Source organism: Podarcis vaucheri (genome assembly GCF_965113315.1).
Source record: "Podarcis vaucheri genome assembly, chromosome: 11".
NCBI classification, from domain to species: Eukaryota; Metazoa; Chordata; class Lepidosauria; order Squamata; family Lacertidae; genus Podarcis; species Podarcis vaucheri.
The window spans coordinates 16,930,597-16,956,482 of record NC_138749.1 but is presented as its reverse complement, the minus strand read 5'-3'; the positions used below and the strand labels follow the sequence as shown (position 1 = coordinate 16,956,482).

The following is a 25,886-nucleotide window of genomic DNA, read 5'->3' as shown; positions in this document are numbered from 1 at the left end:
CTAGCAGAGACAATTGAATCCTGTCAGGGATTGCTGCCAAGACATCGGAAGGATTTTTGACCAAGGTTTTCTAAAGCTCAATGTCACACCTGCCATATTTTTGAGGGGGTTTGGTTGCATAGTCCTAGCATTTACTGTTACTTTTGTGTTTTGTCTTTTTTTTCCTTCTTGTCTTTGTCTCTCTCTTCTCTAGAATTAAGCAGTGTTCACACTAGCTTTGAAACAGTTGACTGGGTAATACTTAATTCACACCTGGAATTGAAAGCGCATGTCATACCTGTTAACTTTTTAATAACGAAATAGTGTGGACACAGCATGTCTTATTGAAGATTAACCCCTTATTTTTAGAATACAAGAAAAATAATCTGCACTTTAAAAAAAAAACCTATGGTTGAAGCTAAGAGGGCACACTTGAATTCTGATTCATTTAATTTTAGGACCAGTTTTTAAGGGGTTAATCCACTTGGAGTCTTTATGCAAAAATCCACATATAGGAAAGTCTTTTAAATGGATATCCAGCCCAGATAAGCTCTCAGTTTCTATAGCTGCTTCAGCATCTTCTGATGGCTTCAAGGTTGATTCGCAATGGGTACACTCTATCTCCCACTGAGGTCAATGACAAATCTCAGCTTAATAAAGCTGGATCACCCACAATCTTGCTTGTCAGTTGTATATGGGTCTCTGGATCATTGCATCATTATTTTTTTAAAAAAGTAGTGCTTCGAAATACAAGTGTTTTAATACTATTATTTAAATAATAATAATCCAGGACTTCAGTGATAATTAAACTGAGTCATTAACGCTATTTTCTTGCAAGTGTTTTTTAGGAGAGTATAAATAGTTTTTATGAAACAAAGCTTGCTCCCACAAGCTATATAAAGTAGAATAAACTCTCCCTATTTTGTCAGAACTATGAACTGAACTTTAAATGTGTCAATTATCAAATCGTACTGCTGACTTTGGCCTCAGTTGATTCTTTTCCCTTAAATTTTCTCTCCTTTCACTTGATACATCTATAATCCTAATGTCTTCTTTCATTTGCTTTGAAATCTCTCACTAATGTGACTCATTTTTCACTTCACTGTATCTGTATAGCCCATAAAATTCACCATGTTAAAATGGCATAAATCCCATTGCTAAAATGTTTTAAGACTTTTATATCCCACTGGTAAAATATTAATATAAGCATAAACAAATGAATTTCCTATGAGAGGTGTACAATTCAGGCATAGCATACTAAATGAAATTGAAATAATTCTGTGCACAGCGGAAGTGTCATTTATATAAATTCTGGCTTGCATTCTCCTGACCTGTTTCTCTTCATTGATGGCTGACCTTCAAGCCAAATCTGTTAATATCTTGGTTTGCGTTCTTTTCCTAGTTGGTGTGTTCCATGAGTCTTTGATTTGCTGTTATGAGTATGTTTGCTTAAATTAGACTACATTTTAATGTCCCATCTGCTAAATAATCCAGGCAAAGTCTGGTTGCATTCAACATTTATTTTAACAGCAATTTTGTATTAGCAGAAAATTAAAAAATATCTAGAAATACTCTTGGCTGCTCAGCAGGCAGTTACAACATATTTAGGAGCAGTAATTATAACTGACACAAAAGCCTTGTTTGGAAAATAAGAATTTACCAGATGCAGTGTTGTTCTTTCTATCACTGCTGTTGCTTCTGCTTTTCCTGGTTTTGATTTTTCCTCTACTTCCTTCTCTTAAGACCCCTCTTTCTTGTTTTCTTCTGGTATACCCCTGGATGAAATTGGGATGGATATACACAGCATGCGCCTTGGTGCAATAGGAGCCTAGAGGGTTTAAGAAATACAAAAATGTAGAGGTGCTCTTGACTTGAATTTTACAAAGTATTTCACATCCCTTCAGACTCCATAAAACCAAAAAATCTGGATTGTTTCTATAAGTATAGTTTTACCTTACCTTAATGGGAGGTATCCTAGTACATCATGGGTCTTGACTGCTCAGGAAGAATTTTGACCCATTAACTAGGACTAAGACTAAGGTAGCATGCGGCCATTTTAAGTTGTCCCAACAAACACAGGGCACAATCCACTGGGAAGTTGTTCTGCACAAGCACCATTAAAATGGATGGGAACTTAACAGAAATGCCCATTCAGTTCAGTGGGGCCCACACAGAAGAACTTCACAATAGATTTTGCTCACAGTTTGTTGTAACTTTTGCTTCATTCAAGTGGATTTTTGTGTTCCTTCTGTCTTGTGTTTCCTGTGCTGGTGCACTGTGTCCAACCATTCTTCCTTCAACATTTTAATTTTAGGGGAAATTTATTTTTCCAGAGGATTTTTTTTCACAAATAGATGGACATAAAAAAAATAAGATTGAGAGCTAACCTTGCATTATGCTCTTGTATTACCTTTTGTATTGGGCTCAATGACCACATACAGATTAAGGGATTATTACTACTGAATACGAATACATTGGAGATAGGGATTGCAATATAAATGGCACGTGTGACATGGAAGCTAATTTAAGGAAGTGTCTTGCTCACCTGGTCAAACACCCATTCCTCACTGCATTTTGCCAATTCAATCCATTTTAGATGTAACCTCGGGTATGGTGAAAGACCCACCGGACGTCTTGGACAGGCAAAAATGCCTTGACGCTCTGGCTGCTCTACGCCACGCTAAGTGGTTCCAGGTTCGGAACATCATTTTACTTTCTTCTTGTAGCCTTATGAGAGAGAGTAGTTCAGTTGTTCGGTTGGATGTTAAACTATGCGGAAAAACTAAAGGTTGCCCATAGTAAATATGTGTATATATATCTATTATGTGTACTCATATATAAAATTAAATGACATGGGGGAAATTAATTCATCTTGGAAGATCTGTATAGAAGAACTGCTTTATGCCGTTCTTGCCAATTTGACGTCAACTTGTTTTTCTGGCCACCGAGATAGCGAAGTTGAAAGCTTGACTCGCTGGGGGAAATCGTATGTTTTGTATTGGTAATGTGTTCCATAAGGCTGCAGAGTAACTTTGCTTTAAATAACAGAATGTGTGTTTAAAGCTTTGTGTGTTAGATGTAAGACTTTTACCCTTTATTTCTTGAAGCTTATTAAGTGTAGGGAATGAAAGGTGAGAAACTATTTGGTTTGGTGACTTTGCACTCCAGCAAAGGTACGACAGAGAAACCAAACAGATTCCCATAGCCTTTCAGTCTCTCTACTTGTTAGCTCTTTACTCCTGTATTTCTATTATAGGAAGGTAATTGTATTTTCTGTACAAATGAACCAAAGTGTGCAGGAATTCAAGGGATATTAGTCTTGTATAACCTGTGCACCTTGACTTCTCAATTACTAACCTTGGCATAAAATGCTTCTGTAAATGGCAGCTCCTGGAATGTTTCATGTGGCTTGTTTCTTTTCTGTGTCTGAGCTTCCATTGAACAGTGGTGTTTTAGCTTCTCTAAGAGGCCTATATTCTATTGGTGCTGGGATTGATTAACTTGATTTTGTATTGCCCTCAAGGCTAGAGCTAATGGTCTGCAGTCGTGTGTCATTATCATACGTATTCTTCGTGATCTCTGTCAGAGAGTTCCCACTTGGTCTGACTTTCCAAGCTGGGTAAGTACTTCCCTTTTGTTTGTTTCATTTATGAATAGTTTCCTATGAAGCATCTCTTAAGTTATTTCACAATGCAATAAAACAATTTCATACATAAAAACAGTTGCAAAACCAATACAGATACTGACTAGGACAATAATCTGCTTAGTAGCCTTGTTGAAAGGGAAGTATTCAACAGACACCAAAATGACAATAGAGATTTCTGGTGCTCATTTCCTTAAATTTATTTGAAGGCATTCATTTGTTTCAGAAGTGAGGGTATCCATAATATCAGGACAGGACAAAGCAAAACATTTTGAAACACATTTTCCTCTAAAGAACCATGATATAAGGCAAACGTGTGAGAGAGCTTCTGAACCAGAAGGCCTCATTCTCATTTTTTAAACAAGATTTACATACCATTTGATTGTTGTGAAACTTATAAGTGATTTACAAGAAATATTAAAGTATCAATAAAAATGATTAAAAAACCAATCAAACATTTAATTGCCGATTCTCTGTGTTCTCAGAATTATGCATGAAATTCTTTTGAATATCCTTGCAACTTTGAAATTTTATACTTCACTTAAGCAGCTGGATTTATTTGCTGGCCGTTGTGATGCCTCATAGCTTCAATCCAAAGAGCTCCTTGTGCTCATACAAGACACACGTGTTGATTACGTAAATCTGTATTTCCCGTAATTTTGATTCTGTCTTTTTAAGGCATTTGGGCCAAAGAAGTATATTTCCCTTTTTATATGCAGAGATCCCACTGACACAAAATATTTCTGCCTGATTTAGGGTAATTCCTCCCTCCTCTAGTGCCCCCACTTTTTATGAAGAGTCCTTTACCCTCTAGATGCAGTTTATGAGACAAGACATTCAGCAAGAGGAGGGGAAAAATATGATACCTTGGGTACCCTAAGCCTAGTCACTTGGATTTTCACAAGAGACACTCTTAGCACTGCTATATTCTCCTGTGGTTCGTCGTCTGTCAATCTTCAGTATGGCAGTATCTGCACTTTTTTAATGTACTCCCAGTGAACATCAGGCAGGTGCCTACAATATTGTCATTTAGGTGCCTGCTTAAAACTTATTTGTTCACCCAGGAATTCCTGGGTAAATAGCTGTATTGATTTTGCACTTGTAATAATAATAATAATAATGTTATATTTTGTTCTTAATGTTGGCAGTATAGAAATGCTTGTAAATTATTAAACAAGTCGGTTAAGCAAGCTTCCCTTTGCTTACACAACTATTGGATATAGCCAACATATTTTAAATTGCTAATGCTGTCCTTCAGGGGCAATTACAAAACAGTGCACAAAATAAGTATTAATTTTGAAGAATTTGAGGGGAGCCGGATCTTTCTAATGACTCTTGCATTCCTTTTATTTATGAAAATTTGCAAGGAGTGTGGGCTCTACAGAAGATGTCCCTGTAAGCTCTTCATCTAATGCACAACACAGGCCTTCACCTGTGGAATTCAGGGTTCTGCTATGAGAGGCATTCCGTCAGCAACAAGCATTTCAGCTGTCCAGGTGGAACGATCTCCTTTTCCACAGCCATTTGCTCTTCTGGGGGTTCTCCTGACCCTGCAGAGCAGATTATGGAGGGAAAGCACTCTTGTACTAAAGGGATTCCCTGTGCTGGCTTCCGCTAGCACACTGGGGTAGTTGAATCCAGCCCATGTTACTGATAGGGCTCCACAGATTCTTGCAAGCCTTGGATATGATCATTCTTTATGGTAACCCCTGAGCTACTCCCAAGGCCCCTGGTATGTGCAGAAGTCTTAGAAGAGCAGGGGATAAGCCCCTTATTTCTCAGTAGGCTTCAGAGATCCTCTGAAGCTGTGAGTTTCTCGCCTGTTTTTTCTGAGCATCTTCAAAGTCTGGTATGAAGTGAGAGACAGTCATTTCTTTCCCCCCAAGTTCTCTGCATATGCACCCAGTATGGGCTAAGAGACTCCTCTGAGTTCTCTGCAGTGTGCAGATTTGTAGTTTTGTTTTGTATTACCAAGGCTAGGTGGTGGTTTCTGATAATCACATATATACCCCTGACTATTGAAACTGTATGCAAACATTTGTGTGTGTTGCCTTTGGCTTGGATTCTAATTTCTTGTGAATGGAGCTTGGGTGATGCTCCTGTTGGCAGAAGGGAGGCAATGTTCACCAATTTCCCTCTCCAGCCCCTTGCCCCCACCATCTGTTATGGAGGATCAGGGGGCTCTCTGGAATGGCACGGGGCATTGGAGAATACATGGGAAAGGGGAAATTAGTGAAAATCTGCAGAGGGGCAACTCACAGTCCAAGCCTTTTTCATATTTTTGCAGCACAACTCTTTTATGTAGCAGGACCCCATTTTCATGCCAAGATTGCATCTGATTCTAGCCTGCATTCATTTCCTTTGTTCATTTATAGCTTAAGCATATTTTTAATGAAACAACAACAACATTAGACTCTATCGTGGCCTCCACTGAGAGAAACATGACAGTGTGAATTGATATAGGCAACTCTTTTTTTATTAAAAGGCTTTCTGCAGGCGTCAACAGTTGCTGTATTGGTTTAAACTTGCTTATATTTTCTGAGCTGCAAAGTTTTAAGACTGTGTTAACAGACATCCATTGCTCATAAAGTTATCATGTGCTACTTACCAGCTGATGGCATTCTACATTTCGTGTTTTAAATTAAAGTGTGGATAGTGGTTTATTGTTACATCTCTTTGTTTTATTTAGGCAATGGAATTATTAGTAGAGAAGGCAATTAGCAGTGCTACTGGACCACAAAGCCCGGGAGATGCCTTAAGAAGAGTGTTTGAGTGTATATCTTCAGGAATTATCCTTAAAGGCAAGTAGCAGTCATAGTCCACACTTGAAATACTGTGTTAAACTGATTGGTTTGTCTACTTTACACATTTTTTTGTTACAGTATAGGAAGAATGAAATAATACTATCTTCATGAAATTAGTAAAAAGAAAAAGAAAATAAAGTTTACTTTTTTGTTTATAGGTGGTCCTGGCCTTTTGGATCCCTGTGAAAAAGATCCTTTTGATACACTTGCTTTAATGACAGATCAGCAACGAGAAGACATTACTTCAAGTGCACAGGTAATGAAAGGTTCTCATAAAATAGTGAATATGTGATACACAAACTCCAAAAAAGAAAAAGAAGAACCATGATCTGAAAAATGATTTTGCTGCCTATATGTTGTAGTTTAATTCAGTTTTCAATTTTAATTTTGTATTAAACATACTAGGCACTTAACAGGTCTCCAGGCAACTTACATTGAAGAACATACACAAAAATATATCATGAAATAGAAAAGGGGGAGTGGGAATCATATTAACATTTCTCTCTCTCTCTTTCTCTCTCTGCCTCTCTCTATGTGTGTGTGTGAGCCCCTCCACCATAGCAGTTATAACAACGCTGGCAGCACAGTAACAGAAACAAATATTATACTCCCGCCCAGTAACCAGCACAGCCCACCTCCCTAGTCCCTGTTGGAGCGGAGGAAGAGTTACCAGGGTCTTTTACCAATTTTACAAATTACTGCTTTTCATCTTAAAGGATGTGAAGAAAAAGGAAATGCTATGTCAAAAATAATACCAAATTCACTATTTTTAAAAACTGGTTGAAGTAATGATAAAAATCAGGAGCAATATTGATAGTGGCTAGTGGGATAGTGGGAGGTACAATTCAGGGTGACATATGGAAAAAGCTCAACCCATGTTATAGACCAGGGTTGGCGAACCTTTTTGGCCAGTGGGACAGATCCATCTCTCCGCACCCTGCAAACCAACATTAACAGGTGGTTGGTTGGGGGGAGATAGTTATCAAGCAGGATTCAACTCCCCATGCATCAGCTGATGCACAACAAATTCATTCCTGCTTCCTGTAGGATTTGGGTGCACCAACACACCTGATCTGGTTTACACACACAAACCAAGCAGGATTGAACTCTGTGCTTCAGTCCTTTCCAACTGCAGTATGCAGCCATGTTTTTACCTGCCCAACAACCAGTGTCACATGTGAGCCACCTGTAGGGAAGCTGGATGGCAATGGTTTGATAGGCCAAATTTGGCCCATGAGGCAGAAGTTCCCATCACTCTTCTAGATAGTTTCACTTCTGAAGGCAGAGGAAATACAGCATTTTGCAACATATTCTACACAGGGACCAATTTTGCTTCACTATACAACTAACATTTTGTTTTCAATAAACTTTCAGAAGCTATATCATTAACAAAAAATTGGTAAAGCTGTATGGTATATATAGAAGAGTTTTAAATACTCATACGTATGGTCGTGAAAGTGTCTTACTAAAATGAACATGCATCTATTTTTGGAAGTTTGAATAATTCTGATAACCTTTTTCCTCCTCCACAGTTTGCATTGAGACTCCTTGCATTCCGTCAAATACACAAAGTTTTAGGAATGGATCCCTTGCCCCAGATGAACCAGCGCTTCAATATTCACAACAATCGTAAAAGGAGAAGGGACAGTGATGGAGTTGATGGCTTTGAAGCTGAGGGGAAGAAAGACAAGAAAGATTATGATAACTTTTAAAAAAAGAAAAGAAAACTGTGTTTGGTGTTAACAGAGGCCATTTGTTCTCTGATTTTTTTCTCAATGTCTGTTAAATACATCCAAAAAAGTTAGAAAAATTACTTTTTGTGTGGCATTCACACCATTTTTTTTAGGATGTGCAGACTAATTATGGTAGAAAGAGATCACAAATGGAAACTATTCTGACTTCTAGCGGACCCCTCATTGTTTAGTTTCTAACTTCTAATGTATGATTCTTGTTTTCGCTTCTTTACGTTAAGTAGTACAACGTATACTTAAATTCCACTGTATTTAATACAGTGTTTTGTGCTTCAGTTGCTTTGTGTATTTTGCTCTTTTATTTAGAATTTTAAGTTACCATTGACACAAGCTGTAAGTTGCTTTGTATTAGAAAATGGTAAATACAGTCCTTCACTTAATATTTTATAGAAGAACACTTTTTGTAAAGTGGGTCTGCAATATTATTTCTCCTAAATGTGAAGCGTTAACACAAACTTATCCTGCTATTTAAGTGCTTTCAATTAAATGTTTCTGCCAAATCCATGGCATTTGTCTCTTTAGTGATATAATGGTGTACTTAAGACAGATTTGTGTTACTCTAATCAGGTTTGTTGTTAGTTATGCATTAGCAGTATAAATGCTGAACATACACAGTTTGGATTTGCTGCAATTTTAGCAACTGCATAATTGATTTTAAAAATTGCATGACTTTGTTTTTAATAGAAGGGCTTTAAAAAAGTATCAATTTAGGTTTCATTCCTAGGTCTTTGTATGATTGACTTTGATATAGCAAGGCCAAAAAATAAATTTCTGAAATTTTGCCGAAAACATTAAGAGGGCATTTTTCCCTTTGGGAAAGAGCTAGCTACTTGTTTTCAGAGAGCTTATCAGTATAGTAGCTCTGAATTAAAATAATTGTTTGCTATATCAGTGCCTGTGAGATTGCTCCTTTTGCTATTTCCTTACCAAATTATTCAGTAACTTTCATTTTAGGTCTACAACCTGAACATAGATACCAATATTTCTGGAAATTTGAAGGTTGTAAAAGAAAATAGCAGAAAATTATTTGTGGCCATAGTGTATGCTTATGTCTCCTTCAAACAACTAAATATTATAGCAGTGCTGTAATTCAGGTCTACATCTGGCTGTTGATGTATGCTCTGGTACACAGATGTGATTTGTTACAACACTACAGTGGAGTCTGCAAATAAAACTAAAATCTATTAAATGACTTAACGTTCATTATACACTGAGAACATGCACTTTGCTTTGTCTTTCTGAGTGGATTATGCTAGTTTTCAGCACATAGCACATAGCAACCAGTGGTGTCCATCCGCCAATGGAATAGATTTCCACAGTGGCAGCTTCCCTTTCCTCCCTTCCTCCCCCCTAAATCTGCTACAGATTCATCCATCCGAACCAATTACAAGAAAGGAGATTCTGACTAAACATCAGGAAGAACTTTGACAGTAGGTGCTGTTCAACAGTGGAACAGACTCCCTTGTGAGGTGGTGGACTTTCCTTCTGTGGAGGTTTTTAAGCAGAGGTTGGATGGCCATCTGTAATGGATGCTTTCATTGAGATTCCTGCATTGCAAGGGGTTGAACTATATGGCCCTTGAGGTCCCTTCCAACATATAAAATACGATTCTGTAGGGTTGAGGGAGACCCTCCAGACCAGACTGTAGAGGAGGTTGCAGTAAGTGGGAACCCACGTGATATTTATGTTGCCCAGTGTTCTTAAAATTTCTTGAGAAATAGGAAATTGTAAATGGTTGCCTGATTTCATCAGAGACTGCCATGTTCTGGCGCTCTTCAATTTTTGATAATTGCAAAGCCTTCAGGCTGTATTTGTTCTAAATTCTTAACATTCATTAACAGACACGTAAGTGCAATATATTGTACAAAGGGGGAATTATCAAAGCTGAATCTTTTGAGCCATTATGACTACAGTGGTACCTTGGGTCACAGACGCTTCGGGTTACAGATTCCACTAACCCTGAAATAGTACCTCGGGTTAAGAACTTTGCTTCAGGATGAGAACAGAAATCGTGCGGCAGCAGCGGGAAGCCCCATTAGCTAAAGTGGTACCTCAGGTTAAGAACAGTTTCAGGTTAAGAACGGATATCCAGAACGAATTAACTTCATAACCCAAGGTACTACTGTATACCTAAATTATTAAATTTTATTCTCATTTAAGATTTGATGCATCATATTGGCTAGCAGATTGTTGTGAGAGTACCTGGACGTAGTCAGGTTTGGTAGCACAGAGACTTCAAATGCTGCTGGTTGTGATCTGAGTGTAAGGGGACTGGGATGTTTTTAGAAGCGCACCCCTTTTCTAATCATGGGGCATTTTTCTATCTTAGGCCACATAGCATGTTGCTACTCCCCCCCCCAAAAAAAAATAAAAATATCTGTGGTCGCATATTTCCATGTCTTCACATTTCTCTTTTCAGCCTTCACATTATCCTGTGTGCTGCTTCTTCAGCATTGTGACAGTGGAAGAACATCTTTAAATGATTTTTTCCAGCATTCGTGCACTATAATAATACATGCAGGTTGTAGTGTGTTTTTATGCACAGCATTTGGATTTTAGGCCAAAGTTCTGTTTATTTTTAACAGAGTATGCTAAACATTGGCCCATCATTTAAGACAGCGTTGGTAACCCGAGCAAGAATTAACAGTGCAATCTTCTACATGACAATTTGGGGGGAAGTCCTATTGTGCTTAATGGGCCTTGCATTCCTTCCCATGACTGGGTAGGCCAGTTGTGCCAAAGGCACTTAAGTAGGTTGTCACCACTCCTGCTTGGGCTCCCTCTACCCCCAGATGGGAGCATTTTTAGGAATCTGAGGCAAATACTTAGGAGGGGAGGCTGAAAGCACCCAGCCTACCTGGCTGTCCCCTGAGCCCAATGTAGCTTGTTTTTACTCTGTCACACCCCCCATAGCATGAACCAAGTCATTTTAGGCATTGGGGGGGGGGGCGGGGAATGTCAACTGAGGGAACACACCCAAGACTGCAACAGCCTAGTTTATGATGAAAAAGACGAAACAAACAAGAGGAGGGCAAATGTTGCTTCAAGAAAATGCAAAGAACCTATACTGTTGCATCTGCTTACAAAAACTTGTGGTCTCATGTTGCAGAATAGATGGTCAGCTGAGGGACTTTGGAGGACAGTTGGGCAGTGATCATTGAAATTATTTCTGATCCAGGTGGGGAGACTGAAACCTTTCGGAGGTTAGGTGATGGACTATCAAGGTGTTAACTACTGCATCTTCCTGCGAAATGGAGACTATTCTGTCCTTTGTATATTCTAGAGGAGATGTTCTCTGGTATACTCTGGGTTCACCTCCAGGTAAGGGTACAGGACTGTAGCCTAAGTTTTAAGTACGCTGTTTCCAGTAGAATGAGAACAAGATTTTCAAGGTGATAAACATTTTTTAACTGCTGCAGAAATTTCTCCAGTTAATCAGACCTCATCTGTTTTAAGTAATCCTACCTGAGTAAAACTTTGACTTGCCTTACTTGCCAGTTTAATACAGTAAGTCAATTTCAGACATAATGGCTGCTGTTCAGGAAACAAAGGCTGGACATCTGATAATAATATTACAGTGCTATTATGTACTGCTTGATAAGAGGCACTATGGTGCAAGTCTTATCAGGTGGTCATGTTCTGTGATGCAAAAGCTTTACCTGTTGGAGGGAAAGGCATTTTGCATACATTCAGTTGTGTATTACTGCACACATTCCAGGACTGAGCTCTTGGTACTCGTGACTCAGCTTAAGATTTATGATTTCTGTTATTCTTCCTAGTGCTACTTAGGATCAGATTGTTATCCAACACAATTGTCTCCTCCCAACAAATCCTGAAACACAGTTTGTACTGCCAGCAGAGACAGGCAGTACCCCAGCAGAGACAGGCAGTATCATGTTTGATAATACCATTTAATAAACTACATGAAACACCTAGCTTTCCCTTAATATATTGGGCATCATGAAATCACTCAAGGGACCAAATTATTTAAAACTTCTGTTATATGTCTTCTTTTTCCCCATGATTGTTCTTACTTTATAAGTATTCCTTCCTGTTCCCATAACTTCCTAATTGGCTCTTTCTTGGTTGGTTTATTTTTTAACTCTTCCAACGTCTGGCATACAAAATCCCTGCTAGAGTTAAGTATATAAAGCAGGCGTGGAAAACCTTTGTTCCCCCAAATGTTGTTGAACTACAATTCCCATCATCTGGCCATCAATGAGAGACATTGTTATAGACAGCATAAGGTTGGGGAAAAAGAGAAGTAGGGAGAGAGAAAGTGAGAGAAGGTTGTGGTAGCAAACTTTCGTTCTTTTGCATAAATTGATAATTTGTTTTACAAAGGCTCTTTGCCAACAGGGTGACATTCAGTCTTTGTATTTCTAATTAAAAGTGAAAACATCTTACACATCCTATCCACTCCCAAACAGCTGCAAGTCTCTCAAACAACCTAAACAGCTGGGGCAATTAATTCAAAATTAATCAGCTGCTGAGCTATTAATTGGGTCCAGGTGTTACAAACACATCTCACCTGGGCTAGAAGACTTCCGTTTCAAAGCAGAATTGATTTACTTACCATTAACCCCCTAGATTAGGGATGGAGAAACTTTGACCTTTGAGGTATTGTTGAACTACAGCTTTCCATAATTATTGGCCATACTAGCTGGAAGCCCAGCTGATGGCAGTTGCAGCCCAAGAACCTTACAACCTGAGTAGTTGAATGAGCACCTGCAATTATCAACCTGCCAACACACAGCATTAAAATCTTAAAGAGGCCCCCTTCTGAGTGCTTTACATAATTTTTTCAACTGGCACTTTACAGCAGCGAGGGTGGGTGTGTGCGCGCGGGGGTGGGGACGGGACATTATTTCCTCAGTTTTATTATTGCAAAGTGTTCATTAGTTATTGCAAACAACCCTGGAAATACTTGTATGGAAGAGCAGTATAGATATCATTAAACAGGAATGTAGTTGCTGTTGTTGTGTGTGTTTGTGTGTGTGTGGTTTTGTTCTTATTGCTTTGATTTGCATCCTTATTGCACCCTTATTGCACCATATGGCTCTTCTACCTCCCCTGCTGGTGTTCACAAGTGGCGAGAATGCTTTTGCACTCACAATGTGTTTGTGGGCTTCCCATAGATGTTGGTTGGCCAGCCTGAAAAGAGAGAGTTACAAGGGACCACAAGGGTCATCTAGTCCAACCCCCTGCGATGCAGGAATCTCAACTAAAGTTTGCTCCATCCTCTATGTGACAGCCCTTCAGATATTTGAAGATGGCTATCATATCTCTTCTCAGTCTCCTCTTTTCCAAGCTAAACATGCCCAGCTCCTTCAAACATTCCTCCTAAGGCTTGGCTTCCAGACTCTCGATCATTTTGGCTGCCTTCCTCCGCACACGCCCCAGCTTGTCAATACCCTTCATCATTCGTAGCGCCCAGAACTGGTCACAGCACTCCAGTGTGGTTTGACCAAGGCGGAAGGATCCTAACATTTCCCATAGCAATTTAAAACAAACACTTTGCATCTGATTTTGTTTTTGGGTTCCTGGAAATTTTATAGTCGCACACAACTTTACAAACCGTGCAACTTAAATTTGCATTATGATAAACTAGATTTGCGTGCGGCGGCACTACAGTTAACACAGCTCAGATTTCCAGGCGGTGTGGGGGGGGGAGGGGACAAGGAAATCACCTCTCCTTTTAAGCCGTTCCGTCAGTCATTTGCTGATTGGGTAATGTATCTGTCGTTCAGCCCTCGGATTTTTTTTATTTATCTAATAAATATTGTGATTGGTCTCATGACACTTTTCCCCACCCATTTTTTTACGTGACGACCATTCCCTGCAAAGCGAGCGAGAAAGGGCGGGGAGAATAGGCGGGACCTCTTCCTGAGATCGACCTCCTGCCGGCCCAATGGCGGCGCGGATGGCTGGGCGGAGCTCGTGCATTAATAGGGCGGGGGGAGAGGCTCACGTGCGCCGCCGCCGGGACTGTGGGCTCTTGCCGCTCGCTGCGATGGGAGGGATTAACTACGTGAGGCGAAGCAGGGCGGCGCTGGAGGACGACGCCGACGCCGCGGAGTCCTCCTGGGAGGAGCTGCCGACGCCGCCCTCGCCCGCCGGCACCGGCCGGAGCCCTGGCTGCTGCGCCGCCGCCGCTGCCGGGAGTTCGCGGGGGCCAGACATGCTGGGCGCGGGGGGCGGCGCGGGGGCCAGGCCAGCCAAGCCCTCCTTCGTCTCCTACATCAGCCCGGAGGTGGGTCGGCCGGCGACTGAGGGGACCAGGCGAGGCGGTTGGTCTGAGAGGAAGGGAGGGCGGGCGCGCGGGTGGGGCTGGCTGGCTGGCTGGCGGTGCGCGGGACGAGGAGGGAGGGAGGAGAGGTGGGCCGGCGTGGGAATGGGGTCCTCCAGGGCTATTTACAAATATATATAGAAGACCCGAGATGGAGAAACAAACGCCGGTCTAAGCTTTTGTGGAATAAATAAGTCTATTAAAAATAATAATAACGGAAAATAAGGATTGAAAAAGTATTAATAGCGTTATTAAAAGTGCGCTTTGTCAGGAGCAGACACTCAAAGTGTGTGCATGTGTGTGTGTATATATATATTTGTAAATAGCCCTGGATGACCCCATTCCCACGCCGGCCCACCTCACCCCCTATATATATATATATATATATATATATATATATACACATACACATACACACACGCACCCTGACAAAGTGCAGTTTTAATAACACTATTAATATTTTTTAAATGCTTATCTTCCGTTATTACTATTTTTAATAGACCTCCTTATTTATTCCACAAAAACTTAGACTGGCGTTTTTCTCAGTCTTGGGTCTCGAAACCCATGACAGATTAATCTTCAGGTCTCTTAGAAGAGTTGCTTCTTTCAGGTGCTGCGAAGTTGGGTCGGTGGTCCCTGCTTTATTTGCAGAGTATGTGCCCCTCACAAGTGAAGTTTTTTTTATATAAAAAACAACCATAGAACTATAGCATTGGAAGGGTTCCTCCCCCCCAGGGTCATCTAGTCCAACCCCCTGCAATGCAAGAGTAGGCACATGGCCCATTTGGGGATTGAACCCGCGACCTTGGCGTTATCAGCAGGACGTGGCTTCCACAGAAGTCTAACCATGATAATAAACCTTGTGTTGGTGACACCTCGAGACTTTTGCTTTTTAGGATAACAATATATTGCTTTTTCCTGTTTGTAGGTTAGTGTACCTGCTGTGAAGTTCGGTCAGTGGTGCGCTTTCACTCTCACAATCCTTCCCCACTGTTTTGCGTTGAGGGGAGGAAGGTGGGGCAGTCACCAAGTGTGCAAGGAGGAGAATTTGTCAGCATGTGTGGTGTTTTGTAAAGTGAAAGTCCCTGCCGCAGGAGCTTAAAAGCTTACTCGATGGGAAATGGGGGGGGGGAGAGAAGGTAACAGCAGTGGGAGGAGGAGAAAATGGGAAGAGAATAAAAAGGATAAATTTAGTTTTTGATGATGTCAAATTACTGGGGGTTTTGATTTTTTTTTAACTGCACAAAACTAAAAGCATTGAAACCATGAAATATTTTACATCTTGATGGTAGCTGGTCATATCTATGCTCATGTTGGTGTGTTTCCAACAAAAACAAGTGTAGTCGTTGAATAATAATAATGGGTTTTAAAAAATACATTGGGTTGGTGAAGTGCCCCTGTTGAAGCTTCATATTTAACCATTAGCTTGATACCAGCTTTCCTACTGTGGTCGAAATAAGGCCCTGCCTAGCTTAGTGTTTACTCAGTACCAAGCTCCCCTGAGCTCACTGGGACTTACTTCCAGGTAAGGTTGCTTAAAGGGTTGTAGCCTTACTTGTCCAAATATTCTTTGTTGATAGAGAGAGGCTAGTTTCTCCCTGTAACTCTTCATTTTAAAACATGTCAACCTTTAAATACTTGGGATGAAATAAGGTCAATTTTAAGTTTGCATTTTCTGAATGCTGCCAAGGTATGTCAGAACAGTTTAACTTTGGTGAAGTGGTGTGACTCAAGCCTGCATGGGATAGTCTTGCATTTTGTTCCTTAAGGGATGTTTCCTGCTTTGCTCCCTCCAAGCTCCTTAAATCTGAGTTGGGTGCAGGCTAAAGTAGCATTGTGAGGAAAGGACCTCTATATGCGTGTGGTATATTTATTTGTAGTTACAGTAAAGCACCTGTTGCTGTGACAAAAGTAGGTGGGGAAGGAAGCCTTGTCTGGTGCAATGCACTCAGTGGGCTTTATATTTCCACTGTCAAGAGGAAGTCGGCCAGACTTTGCCATCATTGTAAAAATAGCAATTTTCTATTTCCCATAAGAGTGAATAGCAGCCATTAATTACTATAAGGGGAATATATAGAAAAGGTGTGCGCCTTTGATGGGAATTAAACCTGCTCTCTGCCTGTGATGACCTCTGCCATTACAAATCAAATCTGCAAAACTGCATTCTTGATTGTACTAAATATGATTGCATGTAGGACAAAAAACCTAATTAAAATTTTCTCTTCCCCCCTTCCCCTTTTAAACAGTAGCTTGGTCAGAGATGGGTGGTGCTATGTAGGTGTGGTTGGGATAGGATTTCTGAATATTCTCACCTCACATCACTAGGTGTAAGGCAGATGTAATTCTGTGGACTCCCTCTCAGAATTGCTTGGTTGCAATTAGGCTTGAAAGAAGCTTTGTAGGCATTTTTTCAAACCTAATTGTGGCAAAGGGGGCTTTTTGTGGGGTAGAGAGGTGTGAAGAAAATAAGCTAACGCCTTAACCAGCTGTGCTCCTCCTGCCAAAAATGTCACCTATGCTACAGCTTGGCTTGAAAAAAAGGCTTCTGTTGGCTACAGTGCTCTTCCCCTGCTGCAATTAGGCTTTAAAATTCAAAATAAGTCCCAGTCCCGCCCCCATTCTTGAAGGGAGATGTTCTTCCTGTTGTTGCAATGTCCTTGAGGATTTTTCAGGTTTCCAAATGTGCTCACTACCCCCAAAAGCTGATATTTGGAAGTGTATGACAGAGCCAATGAAGAATGGTGTGAGAGTGGAGTGTTGAAAGCATTTCCTGCTTTTTAAAAAATGCCTGAGGAGCTTATCATTAGGTAGACAGGTGTGCTGAGGGAGTTTAGTGAATTGAGAGAAGGTTGTCTTTGGCAGGGAATTGGAGGGCAATTTGTGGTGTGGGAATGCTGTGATGGAAGAGGCGCTGCTTCACATCCCCTACATCTCCTGTTCGTACATATCTTGCAGCAAACTATTAACTACGTACGGAATCAAAGAGTAATAGGGGAATAGATGGTTTCAGATAACACCTGCTGATGTAAGTGCTCTCTAGGATTTTCCATCACTTCTCAGACAGAGGCTGTATGTATTTTTGCTCAAAGGCTCATGGTATAAATTTATGTGTACAGCAATGTGTAGTAACTGCAAGCCTGTGACTTGTGCGTCTTCTAGATTACCTTTGTGAAGGGAGAATTGGGATTTTGTGCATATTGCTGCTTCCTGATTAGGCAGGCAGTGAGCCAACTGGTTTGACTGTGCATAGGAAAACATTTGCACTGAGAGAGTGTTAAGCGTGAGGTGGGTTTTAATAGGTAGGAAAGGTTATATTAATTGCAGTTTATCCCTCCAGGCCCCCACGTGTATGGATTGAAGAGTTCTAAAAGTCCCATCCTTAGCAGCAAAATTGAAGCATTTGGGTATTGGGCTGTAAAACCTTGTTTAGAGCAAGTCTAGCCATGAAGCTGGTTCTCCCTTTATTACCCCACTTAAAAAAGAATCAGACAACAACTTATAAAGTAAGTGTAAGAATAAGATCTATAATCATGCAAAGGCAACAGTAAAAGCTATGCAGGCAAAATGCTGATATTTACAGTATAACCAGCCTCAGGCATATACCTAAAGCTGAGGCATGACTGGTCAAAGGAATAGAGAGAAGAGAGAGGAAATGCCTCTTCTCCACAGAGCCCTCCTTACCATTGTATTTCTGTGGTCTGAGTATTTGCCTACAGCTCTGTGGTATTAGTTAGGTTTGGCTGATAATCTCCCACATTAAGCAGGTGCCAGTTAATCTTGTATTCCAAATTTAACAGCTAATGAATGACTTGTGACAGGTACCGGTATGTAAAGTTCCATATGGTGCTGTTGTGTACCAAGTGTGGTGAAGCTGAATAATCGTCAGGAAAATATCCCTTGTTTCTTGCCAGAATACATTGAAAATTGCAGAGATTAGAGTTACGGAAGATGTTGTAAGAAGCTACTTTTAAAAGAAATGGTGCCATGCTTCCAATTTGACGGGGGAAGAAAGCAGAAACAATGCTTTTACTTGCCAAAGTAATGAAAGCAGATACTTGAACTTGCCCTTCCGGCCAGTTCCATACTGGTTTTACTTGTTTATAGTTTCATTCTGCTTTGGCGTTAACTGAAGGACATTAAAAATGATTTGACTATCCCAAATAATTGTTATAAAAATACAATTATCATTGCGCAGCACTATTAAAATTTGGTGTTTGGGTTTGTTGGTTTAGTTATCTCCATGTTAATTTATACTGGAACAAAGACTAAATAGGAAACAAATTTGGATAAAGTTTCCTAGTATCTAGTATATTGTCTTTTTTTGGGGGGGGGGGGTCAGGTCCTTCAGAGATAGCTTGCACAAAAGTATCCTAAGCCTCAGATGAGCTCAAAGTTATCCTGGGGGAAAAGTTCTATTTTCAGTTTTGTATGTACTGCAGGGAAAATTCCAAGGTTAAGTTGCATTCATTAAATGGGAGCAAGGTGGTGCTTGGGGAAAATCCCTGGGATAAGTATGTTGTCAGACAACTCTTGTCAGGACACATTTTGTGTTAGTTTCTAATGGAGTGTGAACTGTGGAGCATTGCAAGCCATATGGCAGCTCCATTGACCTTGGGTACATTTTAAGATTATATGCTACTTTCATGAAGGCACATATGGTTTCTCCTGCTCTCATTTTATTTTCTCTACAATATTGTTACCATTTTTTAGGCTTAGAGAGCGATCCTAGCCCAAGGTCACCCAGTGAGCTTCATGGTTGAGCAGACTACTCAACCCAGGGCTCCTTGTTCTAAGCCAAATACAGTGGTACCACCATGTGGTGGGCTGGACTATATTTTTTGGAGGGAAATGAATGAATTCCTATGCCCCACAAATAATCCAGAGATGCATTTTAAATAAAAGCACACATTCTACTCATGTAAAAACACGCTGATTCCCAGACCGTCAACAGGCCAGATTGAGAAGGCAATTGAGCCGCATCTGGCCCACAGGCCTTAGGTTGCCTATCCCTGGTCAAAACCAGTGACATTACCAGGGATTACTGATAGCCAGGGTTACATATCCAAGATAGTTTCCATTATTAGCTAAACACCTGGTTGGCATTACCCAAGTTAAATGGTGGGTGAAAGGATATGTTTCATCAGTTTTGCATTTCTGGTGTTTTATAATTCTAGTTACAGAAAGACCAGGTAAGCTTATGATAAAAGTACAGTGTTTTTGAATTTACTGTTGCATGTTGAATCTCAGCTACTTGTGAAGTAATGTCATTTCATCTATGAAAGCTAAACTAAGTGTAGGGAATTTCACATCCCCTGGAGTAGATACTATTAATTGTAAACACTCAACATTTTCCCACAATAAACAGTTCACTGCTATGCAAAGTTTAGTCTTTGCTGCATCTATATTTGGCTGATTTCCTGCTGCTTTGCAGCTTGGATTATGTCAAGGATTTTCTTTCTCTCTCTCTGGGTGTGGGTGTTTGCAGAGTACCAAAATGTTTTAAAAACCAGCTAGAGCCTTCTTGCCAGGTAAAGAGAAGCTGATGGTGCTGGACAATATTGACTTCAGCACGTATTGCCTGTCATGGCTTATCTTGTATTCTATTTATGATCTCCAAGGAGAATGTCTATATTTATGTAGACAAAGCAGTAGCACCTCCACCCAGGGAATTAATCATAGAAAGCCAGGTTGGAGGGGGGTGGAAGTTAGTGCATGGAAAAGAAGGAAGAGACTCTAGCTATGAAGTATAAAGACAAAATCGGACTGCATAGGCCACTTCCTGCTTCATACTGAAGCTATTTTAAAATGTTTCCGGGGCAGAGGTGAGAGCTGCCCATAAAAATAACGGAGAAATCCAAGATTTTAAAGCAGCTTTGGGATTTGTTACCCACTCCAACCAAAATAACTGTGCAAGAGGTAGCCACAAAGAGCTCTGTTCCTTCTCACTTTCTTAATTAGAATGAAACCCTTTAAATTAGAATCCTACTACTGTAAATTTCAAAGCATGTAAAGTTTATTACATTACTGGTTTGAAGAAGCTTTGGATAGGAGAGAGTGCTTTACAACAGCCCTGCACTATATACCGTATTTTTTGCTCTATAGGACGCACCGGACGATAAGACGCACCTAGTTTGGGGGGGAGGAAACAAGAAGAAAAAAATTCTGAACCCCAGAAGCCAGAACAGCAAGAAGGATCTGGCTTCTTGGATAGCCTCTTGTTGTTCTGGCTTCGGGGACAGCCTTTGAAGTCTCCGCAGGGCAGCCACCCCCAAGCTAGAACAGCGAGACGGAGCGCTGTGCTGCGCTCCGTCTCCCTGTTCTGGCTTTGGGCTTAGCCGCACAGCCTGCAGTCGCTCCATAAGACGCACACACATTTCCACTTACTTTTTAGAAGGGAAAAAGTGTGTCCTATAGAGCGAAAAATATGGTAGTTAATACTGCAGCTCAGTCTAAGTGGTTTACAACAACCCTGCAGTATATTTTTGTAAGGATTGGTAAATGGTGAACCTTTAAATCTGCAATACATTTCTTTCTGCCCCTACTTGTAGTGTGTTTGGTACAGCCCAGAAGATGTGTAAATTGGATTTGCTAGCCACTTGTTAAATGCACTCGGAATAGCAGTTGTTTTCAGAAAAGGGAACTTGGAATCCAGATGTGTATTTATATATTTAAAGAATTTATGCACTTCCAAAAATGGATTAGTTATCTGATCATATATTCTGTTGCCTAATAGAATATGCATTCAAAGTTCTTGTCTTTTTGTTGGCTGTATTTTAATCAGCTCCTGACTATTGGGATGAATAACTCCACAATATGCAAAGCTGACTTATGAACATCTAGAGACTGCACACTCGCTCTTTATGCAACTGCACATCTCAATATTGTGCAACTTATTGTTTCAGCTGTCCAACTCTGAACCATTTCAGTCTTAGCAACCTGCATCCTGTTTTTCTTTGAAGCTTTTACCAATGCACCTTTTAGTTCAGGGATCAAGAATATTAAGATTTACTGTATTTTTCGCCCTATAGTACGCACTTTTCCCCCTCCCAAAATGAAGGGGAAATCTGTGTGCGTCCTATGGGGCGAATACAGGCTTTCGCTGAAGCTTGGAGAGCGAGAGGGGTCGGTGCCCACCGAGAGGGGGGTTCCCGCAGGGCTCCCCACGCTGCGGATAGCAGCCTGCTGCACGGGGCCGCTGAAGCAGAGCGCCCCACGCTTTGGGCAGACATCGGCCAGCCCCACAAGCCTGGGGGATAGCGGGGAGGCGCAGCACCGCCATCCCGCTGTTCCCCGACCTGGTTTGGAGGCTGGTGCTTTGGAGAAGCGTGCTTCTCCCCAGCGCCAGCCCCACAAGCTCGGGTGACAGCGGGGAGGCGCAGCGCCGCCATACCGCTGTTCCCCGACCTGGTTTGGTTTCCCCGACCTGGTTTTTTTTTTTTTGGGGGGGGAAATAAAGGAAAACATTTTTTCCTTTATTTCCCCCCCAAAAAACTAGGTGCGTCCTATGGGACGAAAAATACGGTAAGTGTTTTCAAATCACGTGTTTAATTTTCATGCTACCCTTCATGCCTAAAGAGTGTCTAAAATATTTTTGCCCCGTTCTTGAGCTTATTACTCAAGTTCTTGCCTCTAATCTTACTAGCTTATATACAGTATATGCTTTAACATGACATGCGTAAATTGACACTAGTAAACTTCTAGCTATACTTTTCTGGTACAGCTACAGCTCTTCAAACATGAAATAATACTCTAGCTGACCCTACACAACTTTTTGCTCCCAGAGTTTAGCTGGGATTACTTTAACATTTGAGTGAGACTTTGGCAGCCAAAATATTCAGGTGGGGAGTGCTGTTTCAGTGGCTATTTAACCTTCACCACTTTACATCCAGACAGATAAGGTGTTCTAGATCTCCACAGACAACTAGAGGCTATCTGTTCATTTAATGACGTTTATTGGTATTGTGCCAACTTGCTGCTTAGTGCATGTGATGCAGATGTCCTTGGTCTGTGTGAGACTCGGAATTTGGCAAGAAGCTTTGAATACTGCAGAACCATTAAACAAAATAATCAGGAAAATAGTTTCTGAAATATTAAATATATTAGCTATATAGGCAGCATTCTGACTAATAGCCCCATGATTTTAGAAGGTAAATGAGAAATCATATTTAAGGGCTGTAACATCCTAATTCTTTGCCCTTCCCTACTTCTTTTTTTTTTTATCTTGTCCAGTATGGGCATTTCCTAGTACAGGCTCATTTGCAGATTTTCTGTGAAGTAGAAAAGTGTTGCATTTGGCCAAGAAGGAAATAAGATTTTCCACATCAGTCTACTGTTTTAGGTTCAACAGTAGACTGATGTTAATGCTGGCTTTTTTCCAGTATCTTAAAAACTATCAAGATAGTTTTCATCTTAGTAAAACAAGGTGAATTGCTGGTGGAAAATCAATATTTACCTTCACTTTTAGGTAAGATACTAGAAATGGGTCACACTATAATGGATTGCCACTAGCAATAAGGCCCCGAGTCCAGCGTGGACCAATGTTATCATGCATCATGTTTCCGATAGAAAAGCCAGCCAGGTACTTTTGGTAGAGGCGCAAGTAGGTCATTAAGTCAGTGGCCTTAGCTCATTATGTATTCCCCTCTTTTTGCCTAAGCAACTAATACTGAGGCAGTATATTAGCTGAACTAAATTAAAACCCTCTGAAATTTTAGATTATTTATTAGATTATTTGCTTCCTTTAAGGAAGCAATTGGGAATGCAGTTGTCCTTATTGCTGGAGCTATTAAAAACGAAAGTAATCTTTCATCCCCCCCCCCCAACAACTTCAGGAAACTTTCTTGAAAAGATTATAAATTCCAATAGTTAGGGAAAGTATTTAGTCATAATATTTGTATAGCATATCTATTAACTGCTGCAAGAATAACTATTGCCAGGACATGGAAATTATTACAATCAACTATGGGCCAATGCTACAATGTAATTTGGCAAATGGCATTATTGAAAAAACTGAAACAAATTAAAAATTAGCAAGAGGCCAAACCTTGGAGGTTTTTAAACAGGTTATAAACGGAGGTTAGATGGCCATCTGTCATAGACACTTTAGTTGAGATTTTTGCATTGCAGGGGGTTGGGGTCCCTTCCAACTCTAAGATTCTGTGAATTTTTATGCAGTCTGATGTGACTTCATTGATAACACACACAATATGGTAGAACTGCCCATAGCTTGCAGCACAGCCTGGCATTCATGAAGTACATATTTTAATTTTTTCCTTGCCCCGCTTCCTATAATTTCTAATTGTTGTTGATACAAAATACATTCACTTATGGTCAGCAATCTAAGCAATAAACGCTACTATACATTTCATATCTGTCATAACACTACAAATTTTGGTATATGTATACTTAGATGAACATTTCTGAATATATTAACAAAGTTGTGTGTGAGTGTTTTATTTTTTAATAAATTTATGTAATCGTTGCGTGCCATAAGCACTAATGTAAATAATGCAACTATGTCAAACAGTTCAAATGTGAAAATGAATAAAAGTTATGTTACAAAAAAAATAATACTGGAGCTACTATGTTCTTGACATTTGCCTTACTTGCTAGGAAATAAAGAACACTGTTAAGTGTTAACGGTAAATTTTTTAGCTTGGCACTAGTTTGTTTATGCAACAAACATGAACTGTGATATTCTCCCAGCTGAAACACGTTGTGGAACAGGATCTGGGCACTCCTGGCTTATTTGTTACTGGTGAAGCAGCAGCTGGGAATAGTGGTCCATAATGTAACTAATGTGAAAGGATTGTTTTTCCCCAATGGAGGAGAAAGCACAGATAGGTACCTGGAGAAGTAAAAGGCAGACTAATTAAAGTGCTAGGTTTTTTGTTTTTTTTAAAGCCATTAGGAAAATAGAGGATGATGGCTAGCTGATGCAAATCCTAAAATAACAGTTACATGTATATATTGATATAAACTTAACACAACATCTTTTGCTGTTTGAACCACAATAGTAAAAATAGTGTTAATTATGAATAGAAATGTATTTGAGCCCTCAAAGTACAACCTTTCTGTAGATGGCAGGTGCGGCCAGGCATTGGGAATTGACAATGTGGTAATGGTTTTCCTTTTTGAGTGGCTTGTGTAACTTAGGATAAGGGCAGGAGGACAGTGTGTTGCATTGAATTCTACAGCCTTGGAACCAAATTGGGGCAGACATTCAAGTTGTCTTTCAGCTAATATTAGATGGCCAGAGTTTCAGTTTGTTAGAATATCCCAACAAAAACTAAACAGCTACTTGTCTGATAAAATAGGAACTCAAATCCCTGCATAGTTTAAGTGGCAATCAACAAGAGAATAATAGTTTTCTTGTTACCTTATAATAGCAACTTATACAGTTGCTTTCTTGGGTTTGTGTGTATGCATATGTGTAAAGAAAATCTGTGAACCCTTTGCTGTACTAGCTTGGCCAATCTCTAGTTACAGTATAACTTTATTTGCCAAACAATATGGTACATTGAACCCTCCTAAAGCAATACATATTGGAAAGCATTTGAAACAGAGCTTTTTACTTCTGATTTGGACTAATGCAATGTCTTTTCTTCTAGGAGGTATATGTGAGGGAAGCCACAGGAAAGGAAGTAGAGCCAAATTTGTTGCCAGGTAACACATAGACAATGCTGTAGAATCTTATCAATGTTATACGCATGACCTGCCTAGAAGACCTGAGATAAAGGACATGTGTCAAGATTTGTCCAACTGCATTTCTATTCTTTTGCAGAATGCCTCCACAATATCTGTAACAGATGGTGAAAGTTGACAGTAACTATTAGGTTCACAGCAGTACTGTCTCAAACACCTTCCTTTTTTAAGGGATGAGGAAGACTGGCTTGATGTTTACTTTGCTACTAAGAGGAGCTGTGAGCCTTTGATGAATGATGTCAGGGCTGGGAAAGTTTAAAGCTTTGTGGCTGAGAAAACTCCTGGGCCAATGCAAACTGTTGCCAAGAAAGAACAGCCTGGAAGCTTTGCAGTATGGTTGGTAGTCTACAACAGAGGTTGCCACCGTTTTTGGACCCATGGACATATTTGGAATTGTGAGAAAGCGCCTTGGATGCCATCATAAAATGACTGCCATGGTAGACATGGCCATTACCAAACATTGTTGTTTAATATAAGGCAGAGTCTCTCTCTCTGGCAAGATACAAAGCCAGAGGGGGGGGGGAAACAGCCATAGAGAGCAGAAACTCAGCTGAAGAGGGGCTCACAATCTGAGAAAATGCAGATACGATCCATCCTTTCATTTTTCTCTCTTGGGTTGCTTCACTCTCCTCCCCACCTCCTCCTTGCATTGGGTCTAGCTGCTACTCCCACTTACCTTTTTCTGTTGTCTTCAGTGTTTTTACAAAGTGCTTTTC

At 40.4% G+C, this 25,886-nt stretch overlaps 2 protein-coding genes and 1 long non-coding RNA gene across 4 annotated transcripts in view; 2 read left to right on the top strand and 1 right to left on the bottom strand.

Annotated features, from left to right (window-relative positions):
- ZFR (zinc finger RNA binding protein) overlaps nt 1-9,366 on the top strand; it is a 33,598-nt gene extending 24,232 nt beyond the window's left edge. The window contains exons 16-20 of one of the 2 annotated variants that reach the window (XM_082241836.1): nt 2,576-2,673; nt 3,503-3,598; nt 6,312-6,423; nt 6,585-6,682; nt 7,959-9,366. In XM_082241836.1, coding sequence (XP_082097962.1) covers nt 2,576-2,673; nt 3,503-3,598; nt 6,312-6,423; nt 6,585-6,682; nt 7,959-8,138 — 584 coding nt within the window. In that variant the 3' untranslated portion in view covers nt 8,139-9,366. Of the gene's footprint in view, nt 1-2,575; nt 2,674-3,502; nt 3,599-6,311; nt 6,424-6,584; nt 6,683-7,958 lie in introns of those variants that run through there. The other variant, XR_014224473.1, reaches the window with a different exon arrangement.
- On the bottom strand, nt 711-8,073 carry LOC309514284. Its single transcript, XR_014211880.1, has 2 exons — nt 7,941-8,073; nt 711-1,807 (listed from the first exon to the last, which is right to left on the bottom strand). It is a non-coding gene; the product is annotated as an uncharacterized lncRNA (long non-coding RNA).
- A 4,707-nt stretch (nt 9,367-14,073) lies between the features above and the next one.
- Nucleotides 14,074-25,886, top strand: part of MTMR12 (myotubularin related protein 12) — a 36,990-nt gene continuing 25,177 nt past the window's right edge. Inside the window, exons 1-2 of the mRNA XM_082241885.1 lie at nt 14,074-14,430; nt 25,077-25,131. Coding sequence (XP_082098011.1) covers nt 14,089-14,430; nt 25,077-25,131 — 397 coding nt within the window. The 5' untranslated portion in view covers nt 14,074-14,088. The remainder of the gene's footprint in view (nt 14,431-25,076; nt 25,132-25,886) is intronic.